Source organism: Sebastes umbrosus, chromosome 14, assembly GCF_015220745.1.
Source record: "Sebastes umbrosus isolate fSebUmb1 chromosome 14, fSebUmb1.pri, whole genome shotgun sequence".
NCBI classification, from domain to species: domain Eukaryota; kingdom Metazoa; phylum Chordata; class Actinopteri; order Perciformes; family Sebastidae; genus Sebastes; species Sebastes umbrosus.
Window position 1 is genome coordinate 3,442,261 of NC_051282.1, and position 15,615 is coordinate 3,457,875.

Genomic DNA, 15,615 nt, shown 5'->3' on the forward strand with positions numbered 1-15,615 from the left:
GGGAGGAGTTGACTCGATAAGAACTGCTGCACTGTTATTTTGGTCTAACCAAGTTTCAGTTAAAAACATAAAATCAAGCTTGTGCTCAATAATAAAATCATTGATTAAAAAAGTTTTTCCTGCCAAAGACCTGACGTTTAACAGGGCTAGCTTTAATGTGCTAGAAGCATTATTATTATTTTTTGGGACATGGTTTGGCTGGTGAGGAATCAGTGCTAAAATTGATAAATTTGCACAATCAGTAAAAATCTTCCTGTTTCTTCGCTAATTCACCATTCTTTTTCTACTACTTATAAGAGCTGAGATAGAAGAAGCTCTCATCACACAGGGCCCCAGCTTGTCCTGGAAATAGTCACGTGTATCATTAGCCTTGAAGCCTGGACCCAGCACATATCAATTTGTGCTGCAGGATTTTGTAAAGGAACATCCCTATCAGGCTGCGGAGACAGAGGCTGATTCAATCGTGGAGGGGAAGGAGGTGGTGGGTGTCGTGTTTGTGGAGATGGTGCCAAAGTTGTTCGAGGTGGACACCGAGGGGGGATTATGGGAGAGAAAATGGGTGTAGGGCAGGGAGTCACTTTAGTTCCAGCATTGACCAGCTCCTTCATGTAGTCAGTGAACTCCAAGAGGGGGGAGGAGGGAGAAAGGGTGATAAGCGAGGAGGAGGACGCCTCCTCTTGTCTCTGCCGTATCCCAGGGCTGGCCTGGGGTGGGGGGTGAAATGATTCTCCTTGAGGGTCCCTGGCACATTGTGTTGTGTCTTCCTCTAGTGGTGATTCCTCTTATCTCGCGTCCTTGGCAGAGGGAACAGATGAATGACGCAGGAAGTAGAATAGGTTGGAGTTGAACAATTTTATTCCTGACTTGTTTAGGGAGATTCCATCTGCCTTGAAGAGATGTCTGCAGTCCCAAAAAAAGTTAAAATTGTCAATAAAATGCACTGAGTGGGATTTGCATGCTATGGAAAGCCATGTGTTCAGTCCCAGCAACCTGTTGAATCTCTCGACTCCTCTTCTGATCGGCGGCAGGGGTCCACTGATAAACACCTGAGCATTCACAGAGCTGACCGTGTTAAGCACACCAGTAAAGTCCCGTTTCAGCACTTCAGACTGTTGTTTCACAACATCATGCGACCCAATGTGCAGTACCACATTTTTCACATTTGGGTGTGCAGTCACAATATCCAGGATTCTTTCTGCCAGATCAGAGACCATATCTTTGGGAAAACAGAGTACTTTGATGTCTTTACTCCACATGCTTTTCACATCTTTAACAGCAGCATCACCCACAATCAGAGTTTGAGAAGGCCTCATGCTTACTTTGTGGAGACAGACCTGGGATCAGATCACACTGACAGATTGAACATTAGGGAAGCCTCAATGTAACTACATTTTCTCTCTCTCCATCTGAAAGATTAAAGAAAAACAAATATTAAAAGTTTACAGATTTGAGAGACAGTGATGAGAATTATTGTTTCATTTCAAACAGTGAGATAAGATAAGCTGAACCACTGATGTGAGGAGCAAATGTTGATCAAAGGAGTATATATCAAACTTAGTCATCAAATGTATGAAATAAATATAAACTGTCCTCTTTCATAATAACATATTTTGTAATTTGTGTGTCATGACAGACTTTGTGAATGTGAACTCTCAGATATTTACTGTGAAGTTGTGGCATCAGCTCTGAAGTCCAACCCCTCCCATCTGAGAGAGCTGGACCTGAGTCGCAACCACAACATGCAGGATTCAGGAGGGAAGCTGCTTTCTGCTGGACTCGAGAGTCCAAACTGTAGACTGGAGAGTCTGAGGTCAGTTCACTGACTGTAACTTATGTAGTTTGTACACACACTCTCTATGCACTGGCTCTGCTCCAGATGGCTCTAGAATAGGACATTCTTGTTTTTACGTCAGCCACCATAGCTCTCCAACACGCTTGGCACACAGGAGAGGCTTCTGTTGGTTGCAATCTCCTTACCTCACCGCTAGATACCGCCAGATCCTACACACTGGACCTTTAACCACAGACCTGATTTCATTAATCTAACTAAAAACCGATTGACGTCCGGACGAGGGAACAGGAAGTGCTAAAATGCTAACTCATTTCTGGGTTTTAGGACTCATTCCTGTAGCACTCTTTTTGAATATGCCTAAAGGTGCAGCACTCTTCAACAAACACGTATTGCACCAACTTAAAGGCACTTAAGCGATGATTATGAACGACGCCATCAAATTACAGGTTTCTATGGTTCTAAGTTATTCCCACATTCTTTTTGACAGCAGATCTAACTGTGCTCTGTTTTCATGTCAGCATTGTCTAATTATTTGAAGCCGCAGACATTTAGATTGCAAAAACAACCAAATAAATATTCTGCATCAAAACCTCTTTGCAGATTCATATTTTATTCAAGTCTATCTGAATACAATACTCTTATGTTCATATGTAAATTCAAAGAGTTATTGATGTCTGTCATCATTCCTTCTCTCTGTGAAGCAATCCCCGTATAACTTGAGTGTTACCAGATGAAGACAAAATCCACAGTCTTGTTCTGTGTAAAATTACCTGTGAAGTTCATCTTAAACTAATCGGAGGCTTCATCCATCTGAGTTATATGTATTAGGGCTGGGTGACTTCGGGAAAAATCAAATATCACAATATTTTTGACCAAATTCTTCGATATCGATATTGTAGGATTGACCATTGGTGCTTTCACAAAATATGTACACAATGAGATTTTTGATAAATAATCATCAGTAATGTGGATCTCATGACAAAGTGTAAATGACAAATAATAAAACAGCTAGAACAATCTGGTAAGTTCAAATAATTACATCACTTTACTGTAATGTAGCCTTTAAAACCAGGAAACAGCCAGTAACACAATTCACCTATGTATCGCGATTTTTTTTACAGTTTTGAAATCGATTTTTTAATGCCAGAATCAATATATTTGCTCCATTTGAGTCTATGCGGAGGTAGAAGGAGTTTACCACTTTTATTGTTGTAGTCTGAGTGACGTGACATCATATCCGTTCCAACCAAAACAAACCAGCCGGCCGGCCGCCCGCGAGCTGAAACGAGAAAGTAGGAAACGGCGGAGGGTCTGCGTGGATACAACCTGCGCCCTCACATGTTAAATCCAAAGTGGTAACACTACACATCCAGTAAAGTGTGGAAACACTTTGGATTTCACACATTGCAGGAAAAGCAGAGCTAGACATCATGGCTAAAGCTGCATGCTAACTCTGTCATGGACAGGAAACGTTATCGTATTGCAGTAACGTGCGGTCGAGCCGGCCATCACTCTCATCTCCGTAGTCAAATGGGCCGACGCTACAACTGTAGAGCACCCATATACTGACATTTATGTTAAATGCATTCAAACGGCTATGATGGAGCTGATGATTCAACTTTTTCCCATGGTCTAGTGTTAAAAAAGTTATAAAAAATCACAATAAATCGCAAAATCAAATCACAATACTTGTAGAATAGCAATACTTAAAAATCACAATACATATCAAATCGTGATAGTATTGAACTATCGGGAGATAGTTGAATCGTCCCAGCCCTAGTAAACACCCACTTGATTTGTCGGACTCAGACTGCTGAATCTTCATATTAGTTTCAGTTGAACTTGTGAAGTCATTTCTTACCAACAGTCCAACAAGTCTGATTTGATATCGATCCTCTAATTCCAGACTTGACAGAGATCAGCAGCATGTTATTGATGTGTGTTGACATGAATAGGTGTATGAATATTGTCGTAACATTTGGATGATGTCTGTAGAAGGCTGACATTATGATGATCCACAATAACACAATGACAAAGTTACTCCATTCATTTTAGAGAAAAGCTCATTGATTAGATCATAGTAATGTTGACCTACACATTTAAAACGTGTACATATCTGATTGGATTATAAAGTCATTTTTATCTTCATCATTTATTCTTTATTCTGCAGTCACAAAAGACTTGTGCTTCTTAAAGAAACTGTAGAGAAATTCTACTGTTAGTTGTTAAAGTAAATTAATGTTTATCATTTTTGGTAAATGGTCACATCTGGATACAGAAGATCCTCTGAACTAATATTGGTTTTAAATTGATCAAGTTTAGTTAATTAAGTAGAAATATTTCTCTGGTCTCTCTTAATTTCAACGTATTCCACAAATAATGTCTGATTATTGATATTGATCATTCTGAACACACACAGATAAACACAGGGATCAGCAGCATGTTATTGATGTGTATTGACATGAATAGATGTATGAATGTGGTGGTGACATTTGGATGATGTCTGTAGAAGGCTGACATTATGATGATCCACAATAACACAATGACAAAGTCACTCTACTCATTTTAGAGAAAAGCTCATTAATTAGATCATAGTAATGTTGACCTACATATTTAAAACCTGTACATATCTGATTGGATTATAAAGTCATTTTTATCTTCATCATTTATTCTTTATTCAGATTGATGTGCTGCAGGTTGTCAGAGATCAGCTGTGCTTCTCTGGTCTCAGCTCTGAAGTCCAACCTCTCCCATCTTTTGTACCTGGATCTGAGTGGAAACGAGCTGCAGGATTCAGGAGGGAATCTGCTGTGTGGTGTTCTGGAAAGTCCACACTGTAGACTGATGGCTCTGAGGTCAGACACCAGTTTTCACTTCTGTACTGAGATTAATATGATGTGAAAGTTGTGGTGACACTAAACTGCAGACATACTGTAAGGCTGATATTATACTGATCCACACTGAGGGCCCGATCTTACACCCAGTGCATAGCGGCACACAGCACAATTTCGGACTGACGCAGTTGTCATTTTCATGCCCAGCGCCCACGTTGTGTAAGTAACAAATGTACTTTTGCTGATTTTTTTGTTGCCTAATTTTCTTCCCTTTCCTTCAAAATCCATCCTGACATATTTGACATATTTGGAAACTTTGAGTTTTTGAGTCAAATCTTGAATCAATGTCTGTGGGTTTTTACTTGTGTTTGGCTATTCAATATGAGTTTGTAAAGAAGGATCCACTGGTGGAGCTGTCAGAGTTTAAGAGGTGAAGTCACTACGTCTTTATTGAAGTAGCAGCACGTTGTCATTCATATTCATGAGAGCTCTGTTTCAATTTTTGTATTTTACAGTTTTTAACCTGCATCCTGTTGGCTTCAGGTGTTAGGAGTTTACATTTTCTAAACTTCTGCGTTCTAAACCTTCTTCAGCTCTGAACAGATTATTAAACATTGAATAATTTCAAGCAGGACGTTGTCTTCTAAACTTACATCATTTATTCTTTATTCAGATTGAGTGACTGCAGGTTGTCAGAGATCAGCTGTGCATCTCTGGCCTCAGCTCTGAAGTCCAACCCCTCCCATCTGAGGGTCCTGGATCTGAGTAAAAACAACCTGCAGGATTCAGGAGTGAAGCTAATATGTGGTTTTCTGGAGAGTCCACACTGTAGACTGGAGACTCTGAGGTCAGTTCACCGACTCTCTGTTCCTATTATAGATGTTATAGGTTTAATTAACATTTGAACCCGATTTATGTACAAACATAACTTACATCCATAAAGTTGTTAAAGTCCTTTTCTTCATATTTTCATGTTTCTTGAACTAAATTTAGTCTGCAGTCACAAAAGACTTGTTTTCTTAAAGAAACTGTAGAAAACGTCCACTGTTAGTTGTTAAAGTAAATGAATGTTTATCATTTTTGGTAAATGGTCACATCTGGATACAGAAGATCCTCTGAACTAATATTGTTTTTAAATTGATCAAGTTTAGTTAAAGCTGAAGTAGGCAAGATTGGAGCAAATATGATTAAAAAAAGTTATTTTTATAAAATGGTCGCTATATCGTGACAGTAGTACATGAAACAGGTAACCTGAAAAAAATCATGTGCCTCTGTGTCCTCCTGTGCTCCTAACGGCATCTGAAAGATTTCACAGACCGGAGGAAAACAAGCAGTCAGAGCTGATCTGAGGTCTGCTGTCCAGCTGCAGTCTATGAGAGCCGGCTGTCAATCACTCGCGAACTCCGACCAAACGGTCAAACTAGGCAGCGCTGATCAAATATGAATCAATATTCTGTTACGTTAATGCCTATTTCTCTCCTCAAATGTTTTCAGAATGATCTTGTAGTGCACGGTTTAAATGTAAAATGAGAAAGTTATTGACGCCGCCGCCATTGTGAAATCTGGTGAAGGAACACCAAGTTCTGGTCACAAGACCGGAGCACAGCCAATAGGAATGCTTTCTCAATGAAATGACCTGTGATTGGTCAAAGTCTCCCGTCACGGGCTAGATTTTCTAAAGCCTGAAAACAGAGCCATGAGGAGGAGCAGAAGTCTAGTTATCTCTAAGAACACTTGAATTACAATATGCTGAAAGGTTATTATGGAATTATTGCCCAATGATGCCAAGAATATACTGCCTACTGAAGCTTTAATGCTAGGCTTTTTTTTGTTATATTATTGATGTGTGTTGACATGAATAGGTGTATGAATGTTGTGGTGACATTTGGATGATGTCTGTAGAAGGCTGACATTATGATGATCCACAATAACACAATGACAAAGTCACTCTACTCATTTTAGAGAAAAGCTCATTAATTAGATCATAGTAATGTTGACCTACACATTTAAAACCTGAACACATCTGATTGGATTATAAAGTCATTTTTATCTTCATCATTTATTCTTTATTCAGTTTGTGGAGCTGCAGGTTGTCAGAGATCAGCTGTGCTTCTCTGGTCTCAGCTCTGAAGTCCAACCCATCCCATCTGAGATACCTGACTCTGAGTGACAACAAGCTGCAGGATTCAGGAGTGAAGCTACTTTGTGGTTTTCTGGAAAGTCCACTCTGTAGACTGGAGGCTCTGGGGTCAGACACCATTTTTTACTTCTGTACAGAGATTAATATAATGTGAAAGTTGTGGTGACACTAAACTGCAGACGTAAGGCTGATATTATACTGATCCACACTGAGTATCTTAATGCTAAAGTACATTTTCTTCTGCAGTGGTTTAGTCCATTGACCGGCAGAGCAATGTTAAGCTACACAATTAAAACCTTCATATATCACAACACCTGACTTTCAACACGTTTTTTTTTCAAAGAAATTATGACAAAAAATACATAAATATAAAGAAAAAATTCAGACAATAACAAATATATTCTGTATTTACTTTTTGTAAAAATTGTATGAATTGTATGCTTTGATTTTATGACTCCACTATTCCTAAAAAATATATTGTAGATGTCTTATCTTATATACCTTTTGTTCACATTTCCCCAAAATCCATCCTGACATATTTCACAAATTTTGAAACTTTGAGATCTTGAGTTGAATCTTGAATCAGTTTCTGTGGGTTTTTATTTGTGTTTGGCTGCACAACATGAGTTAGTATAGATGGATCCACTGGTGGAGCTGTCAGAGTTTAAGAGGTGACGTCACTACGTCTTTATTGAAGTAGCAGCACGTTGTCATTCATATTAATGAGAGCTCTGTTTCACTTTTTGTATTTTACAGTTTTTAACCTGCATCCAGCGCCACACGCTGCCCCTCTTATCCACACACGTTCACACACACACATAGGGTGGCCACATCCAGAGAATACACACACACTCAATATTATTCTATTCATACACTTATATTTATATTCCATATTGTATATAGACCCCTCTCATTGTAAATAATGCCATTGTCCCTACAATTTTTATCACATTTTAAAATTATTTGCGTAGTTGATGTTGTTTTGCACAATCTTGTGAGCACTGCCACTTTGCATTTCACTGCACATCCTGTATGAGTATGTGGCAAATCAAAATCTTGAATCTTGAATCTTGAATCCCGTTGGCTTCAGGTGTTTGGAGTTTACATTTTCTAAACTTCAACGTTCTAAACCTTCTTCAGCTCTGAACACATTATTAAACATTGAATGATTTCAAGCAGGAACGTTGTCTTCTAAACTTACATCATTTATTCTTTATTCAGATTGAGGAGATGCAGGTTGTCAGAGATCAGCTGTGCTTCTCTGGTCTCAGCTCTGAAGTCCAACCCCTCCCATCTGAGAAAGCTGAATCTGAGTAACAACGACCTGCAGGATTCAGGAGGGAAGCTCTTGAGTGGTTTTCTGGAGAGTCCACACTGTAGACTGAAGACTCTGAGGTAAGATAAGATAAGATATACTTTTATTGTCCCCGTGGGGAAATTTTTCCTGGACTCTGTCCAACTGCAGTTTCAAGCACTAAATTAAAACAGCATCAACAACAATAATAAACAATTCCACATCAGACAGTGTAGCGAACCCCAGCCAGACAATGGTGAAGCGTACTGATGTTTCAGAAGCCTTTTATTTATGTTCAGCCGTCAGCCATATTTTGAACACAAATTCACTTTGCTTTCTGTAAAATCCTTCCTTCAGAAAACACCTTTCTTCTTTAAAACACCTTTTCTTCAGAAAACACCGTAAGAGCTAAAGGACAGACAAATAAAATACAATGAGCTCTTACTAAAAATGTAAACATTACAAACCTTATCCATATACTGTATTTGCCATACACATTAGCACCAATCAAACCTTAAGCCCAACATGTGCACATGAAAAGCTAGAAAGCTAGCATTACAGCAATGCCCATGAAAAGCTAATGTTAGCAAGACCGTCAGAATGACAACACAATTAAACACACACACTGTAAATGCGTTCATCTAAATCACATAATGTTACTGCATATAATCATAAAACATATTAAACACACAATACCTTGTTCCCGTACTGGCTAGGCGCTTAATTATCAGTTTATGATGACAATAAAGCAGCGCAATTGCGTGCTTTCCCTCCTTCAGTAAAACTCCGTAGCAGTATCCTTCTTCCGCCAGGAGGTGGCGTCAAAATAAAAGTCACGTAATGTAAAAAGGCGACTTTCAAAATAAAAGCTTGCAGAAAGTAATTATCTTATAAACAGACCTTAATGCACATTTAGGAGTCATTTACAGACAGGGAAACAGTTTCACAGAAACAGATGTTTCAACACATACAAAGTCCATGTACATAATGGCACATACTATCACACACACTATCACACACACCATGGCAGGTATTGCACCGGTAGTGCACTGCACCGTCTACCGTGTTGCCCATATTGCACAGACAATAGTCCAATATTACACATATGCAACATATTGCACTGTCCCAATTTAACATATTGCACTGTCCCTATTTAACATATTGCACTGTCATTATGATAGCTTTATGTTACGAGTTGTTGAGGAGTTTAATAGACATCGGCAAGAATGAATGTTTGTAACGGTTCAATCTGCACCGTGGGATCCTCTATATCTCCTGCCAGAAGGTAAAAGTTGGTACTCCTGATGTAAGCTGTGAGTTGGGTCTGACACAATTTTCTGTGCCTGTCTGATGACAGACTGCTCATAAAGCATCTGGAGGGTAGGGTGGTTTTTGAACCCCATAATCTTCATGGCAGTCTGCACCAGGCGAGAAATCTGTGACCTCAACTGCACAGTCAGGTTACCGTACCAGACCGTGATGCCATATCTTACAATACTTTCCAAGACAGCCCGGTAGAAAAGCAACATGATCTTCTGCTCCACTCCATAGAACCTGTGTCTGCGTAAGAAGTACATCCGCTGTTGAAGTTTGGAGCAGAGGTTTCCAACATGTAGCTTCCAGCTGAGAGTGTTGTCGATGTGATAGGTGTATTTTTAATAACCACAGGCCTGAGGTCACCCACCATCTTTGGGTCAAACACCATCTCCTCTGTCTTCCTCACATTCAACTCAAGATGGTTGTTGTCACACCACTGCACAAATTCCTCTATTTCAGAGAAATCGTCCAGTGGGCTGCTATCCCTGTGTAGCAGGCTGAGTATGGCTGTGTCATCAGAGAACTTAATAATAAAGTTCTCAGGATGGGATCGCTTATAGTCATTTGTGTATAATGTAAAGAGAACTGGGGAGCTAACACAACCCTGAGGGGCACCAGTGCTGATCGATCTGGGTGGGTCTGAGAGGGCGCTGTTGACCCTGACCTGCTGCGTTCTGTTTGTCAGAAAGGAGAGGTACCATTTTAAGGTGAAAGGATTTACACTCATCTCCCTCATCTTTCCCATGAGCAAGTGCAGCTGCACGGTGTTGAAGGCTGAGCTAAAGTCAACAAACAACACACGTGCATAAGCTTTTGGATCCTCAAGATGTTTACTTACCAAATGAGTGATACATTTAATAGCATCATCTGTGCTGCGGCCTCGCTTATAGGCAAACTGAAAAGGATCTAAATGCACCTCCACCTCCTTCCTGAGCAGTGTCACCATAATCCTCTCAAAACACTTCATGACAATGGATGTCACAGCCACCGGCCTGAAGTCATTGTTGACCTTTGGGCATGTTTTTTTAGGGACCGGTGTGATTATTGATTTCTTCCAGAGGGAGGGGATGGTGTGAGAGTCCACAGATTTTTGGAAGATGGGGCACCTTGCTGTTGTTAGCTCCTCTGCACATGTTTTAAGAAGAAAAGCAGATATCCCATCTGGCCCTGTGGCCTTCTTAGTACAGAGTTGTTTAAAAAGTGATTTTATTTGATGAGGTTCCATCACCAACCTGGCGTCCTGCTCAGAGACAGAGATTGAGTTAGAAACATCTCTACATTCAGAAGAAAAGTCCCTTGTTTCAAATCTCAGGTAAAAGTCATTTAGCTCCCTTGCTTTTTGCAGATCGTTGGGGGTGCTGAGATTTTTATGAGATGGAGCCGTGTTGGTGATTTTCTTCATAGTATCCCACAGTTTACTTCGGTTATTAGCCACCATTTTTTACTTCTGTACTGAGATTAATATGATGTGAAAGTTGTGGTGACACTAAACTGCAGACATAAGGCTGATATTATACTGATCCACACTGAGGGCCCTATCTTACACCCAGCGCAAAGTGACGCACAGCACAGTTTCAGACCGACGAAGTTGTCATTTTCATGCCCAGCGCGCACGTTGTGTAAGTAGCAAATGTACTTTTTGCTGAGTTTTTTGTTGCCTGATTTTCTTCCCTTTCCCACAAAATCCATCCTGACATATTTGACATATTTTGAAACTTTGAGATCTTGAGTCGAAACTTCAATCAATTTCTGTGGGTTTTTATTTGTGTTTGGCTGCACAACATGAGTTAGTATAGATGGATCCACTGGTGGAGCTGTCAGAGTTTTAAAGGTGAAGTCACTACGTCTTTTTTGAAGTAGCAGCACGTTGTCATTCATATTAATGAGAGCTCTGTTTCACTTTTTGTATTTTACAGTTTTTAACCTGCATCCAGCGCCACACGCTGCCCCTCTTATCCATACACGTTCACACACACACATAGGGCGGCCACATCCAGAGAATACACACACACTCAATATTATTCTATTCATACACTTATATTTATATTCCATATTGTATATAGACCCCTCTCATTGTAAATAATGCCATTGTCCCTACAATTTTTATCAAATTTTAAAATTATTTGTGTACTTGATGTTGTTTCGCACAATCTTGTGAGCACTGCCACTTTGCATTTCACTGCACATCCTGTATGAGTATGTGGCAAATCCAAATCTTGAATCTTGAATCTTGAATCCCGTTGGCTTCAGGTGTTTGGAGTTTACATTTTCTAAACTTCTACGTTCTAAACCTTCTTCAGCTCTGAACACATTATTAAACATTGAATGATTTCAAGCAGAAACGTTGTCTTCTAAACTTACATCATTTATTCTTTATTCAGATTGAAGGACTGCAGGTTGTCAGAGATCAGCTGTGCTTCTCTGGTCTCAGCTCTGAAGTCCAACCCCTCCCGTCTGAGAGACCTGGAGCTGAGTGGAAACGAGCTGCAGGATTCAGGAGTGAAGCTCCTGTGTGGTTTTCTGGAGAGTCCACACTGTAGACTGAATACTCTGGGGTCAGTTCACTGACTCTGTTACTTTTATAGATCTTATAGGTTTAATTAACAATTGAACCTGATTTATGTACAAACATAACTTACATCCATAAAGTTGTTAATGTCTTCTTGTTCATATTTTCATGTTTCTTTTTTTTTTTTTTTTTAAAGTTATTTTTTTGGGGGCATTTTTCCATTTTTATGACAGGACAGTGGATAGAGTCTTGAAAGGGGGGAGAGAGAGAGTGGATGCGGAAAGGGCCACAGGCCGGATTCGAACCCGGGCCGCCGCGGTCAGGACCAAGCCTTAATACATGGACGCCCGCTCTACCAACTGAGCTAACCCAGGCGCCCCATATTTTCATGTTTCTTGAATTAAATTTAGTCTGCAGTCATAAAAGACTTGTGTTTCCTAAAGGGACTCTTTGTAAGAATCAGAAATTGCTTGTTAACAGCGACACCCGTGGCCATTAAGTCAATGAAAGTCAGCGTCCTGTTGCTCACGCTCGCACTTGTGCTCGCTCTACATAGACATGAACGAGCATCGATCAAAACAGTGAGGCGACACACGTCAGCTAAAACCACAATATCACTCTATATTTCACCTGCTTGGCAGTAATGTTAGCTGACCAGATGAAGGTCTCTCCATGAATCAATGCTGATCCTAGTGTTGGCTTTTCCTGCTTCAGCCTCCCGACCGTAGTGGGAGGGAGACACCGGCACCCGGTCGGAGACGATAACGTTTCTCGCTGCGGAGCCCCGTCACTTCACAAGACACAGGAAACCTCTGTTGTTCTGGAGGAGCTGCAGCAGTTATTTCTGCACAAACGTCCACTAGATATTCTCAGAGCTACGAAGTCTTCTGCAGTGTGGAGTGTGCGCGCATGCACGTGAGGTGGAGCAGGCTGAGTGAAGGCAAGCAGGCAGAGGAGCAGAGTACAGCAGAGACTCCGGCCCTGGAAACCAAAGCTACGGTCTCCCCCGCGTCCTCCAACCGCGGCCAACACTGTTTAACAGACGGGCTTCACTAGAGACAACTTTGAGGTTTTGGTGCTTCCGTGTAGTTTGTGTTGGAATCTGAGTCTGAACAGCGTAGCCACACGTGAGCGCGCATGGGACACCGACCCGGGTGATTTATACGTGTAAGAAGTTACAAACAGTCCCTTTAAAGAAACTGTAGAAAATGTCCACTGTTAGTTGTTAAAGTAAATTAATGTTTATCATTGTTGGTAAATGGTCACATCTGGATACAGAAGATCATCTGAACTAATATTGGTTTAACATTCATCAAGTTTACTTCATGAAGTAGAAATATTTCTCTGCTTTCTGCTAATTTCAATGTGTTCCACAAATAATGTCTGATCATTGTTATTGATACTTCAGCATACACACACACACACACACATATAGATGAACACAGAGATCAGCAGCATGTTATTGATGTGTGTTGACATGAATAGGTGTATGAATGTTGTGGTGACATCTGGATGATGTCTGTAGAAGGCTGACATTATGATGATCCACAATAACACAATGACAAAGTCACTCTACTCATTTTAGGGAAAAGATCATTGATTAGGACATAGTAATGTTGATCTACACATTTAAAACCTGAACACATCTGATTGGATTATAAAGTGATTTTTTATCTTCATCATTTATTCTTTATTCAGATTGAGGAGCTGCAGGTTGTCAGAGATCAGCTGTACTTCTCTGGCCTCAGCTCTGAAGTCCAACCCCTCCCATCTGAGAGAGCTGTATCTGAAGAACAACGACCTGAAGCATTCAGGAGTGAAGCTGCTGTCTGATCTTGTTGAGAGTCCAAACTGTATACTGGAGACTCTGAGGTCAGTAGAGGGTCGGAGTCGGTCCATGCTGGTTTCAGCAGTATTGTTGTGATGTGTTTCCTCAGTTAAACTGTGAGAGGAGAACGGTGACACAGAGAGAGAGAGAGAACAGTCAGCCAATCAGATCAGCCAGAAGCTTGTTGTGATCATGTGTTAGAGTTGATGTGAAGAAGATGTTGTTGTTGTTGTGTTCATGTCTCCAGGATATAAAGCTGGATTACAGGTGACAGCATCACAACATGTATAGAGACAGTGGTCCTCATCCATCAAACTGTCATACCATCAAATCTGATCAGAAAGTGTTTGTTCTCTCAATGATCAGTTCATCTTTGTCACAGCTCTGAGATCAGTCTGACTGAAGCCTCAAATCTCTGGCTCTTATTTCATAGAACCATCGTTACATTTAGTAACCATGACGTGGTCTTTATACAGACCAGAACCTCTGCTGAAGTCCAGTAATCATTTGTAATTCAAATGTCACTGAGACCTTGTTTTCTAACACCTTTGAACCCTAACAGCAGTAAATCCATCATTAAGGTGAGCAGTGAATATCTCTCTGATTCTGCAGTAATGATGCGTTCAGGACTCTCAGCAGTTTATTTCCACTGTGTACTTCAGTGAAATCTACAGACTTGATGCCCAAAGTCTCTGCAGGTCTGTGAGTGCTGAGCTCAGTGTGTTCACTCCAATACGTTAACATGAGAGCTGAAAGGAAGCCGGCTACGCTACACAGACTGAAGTCCCTGCTGCTCTTTATACTGGATGATTTATTTCTATTTTTATTTTACCTTTATTTAACCAGATAAATCAATTTAGAACCAATTCTCATTTACAATGACGACCTGGTTCAAGAGGCAGTGACAGAAGGCAAGGCCATACAAGATATTAGATCATAGAACATAAGTATGATAAGTGCAATAAAACATTAGACAAAATTAAAACATCACAATATATACAGTATATACAACAATAGATATATAAATATATATATGTGCTGTGTTCCAGAGAGGCAAATTCAGGATCAGGCGCAGTGATCAGAAACTATCTCTTGTAATGAGTTATTAAAGGAGGGTAACGGGATGAGGGTGTGGAGTTTTTGTATCTTTTATAAGTCGTTCCAGTCACTAGGAGCAGCAAACTGGAATGAGTGACGACCAAAGGAGGTGCAGACTTTAGGAACGACCATACTGATGAATTTGCTAGAGCATAAATTGCAGTTACTGTTGGCGATATTGAGTAGTGAGTGGAGATATGGAGGTTGGTTCTGCCAATGATAGTTTTATAAATGAACTGTGTGCTGCATCACTGACTGACAGCTGATGAAGGGAGTCTCTGTAAACACTGATTCATGACTTCTGTTGTCTTCTTCTCTCATCAGCTGGGAGTGATCTCTGTCAGAGTCTGAGTGATCAGAAAAGTGGATGTGTTGAGAGGATCAGCTGTGTCCTGATGATCCACAGAGGTTCACCACCTGGACCTGGATCTTATTAACTCTTTTTTTTTATTCATTCATATATTCTGAACCCAAAATGCCTCTGCAGAATAGTTCAGTTTATGACAACATAACTGTAGATTAACACATTTAAATAGATCTTTCTGCTTTGCTTTGTGTTGCAGCTCCACTCTGTGGAACGATGGAGTTTTGCTGTTTATTTACACATATTTCTAAATAACAGTAGAAGTTAATAAAGTTACCCTATTAAAACCAAGCCCTCAGGAAGAGCGCCCTCCACACCTTCGTGGGATGGTGCAGAGGCTACAGAGCCGCTTCAACCACCGTCCCGCCAAAGCCCACAGCACAATAAAGCGGGTGTAGCATAATGAAGGTGCAATCGAGGTGCCTGCTATTTAAAGAAC

At 40.4% G+C, this 15,615-nt stretch overlaps 1 protein-coding gene across 1 annotated transcript in view; it reads left to right on the forward strand.

Annotated features, from left to right (window-relative positions):
• Nucleotides 1–15,146, forward strand: part of LOC119501248 (NACHT, LRR and PYD domains-containing protein 12-like) — a 31,778-nt gene extending 16,632 nt beyond the window's left edge. The window contains exons 3-8 of the mRNA XM_037791489.1: nt 1,634–1,810; nt 5,300–5,473; nt 6,701–6,874; nt 11,759–11,932; nt 13,585–13,752; nt 15,137–15,146. Coding sequence (XP_037647417.1) covers nt 1,634–1,810; nt 5,300–5,473; nt 6,701–6,874; nt 11,759–11,932; nt 13,585–13,752; nt 15,137–15,146 — 877 coding nt within the window. The remainder of the gene's footprint in view (nt 1–1,633; nt 1,811–5,299; nt 5,474–6,700; nt 6,875–11,758; nt 11,933–13,584; nt 13,753–15,136) is intronic.
• The last annotated feature ends 469 nt before the right edge of the window (nt 15,147–15,615 follow it).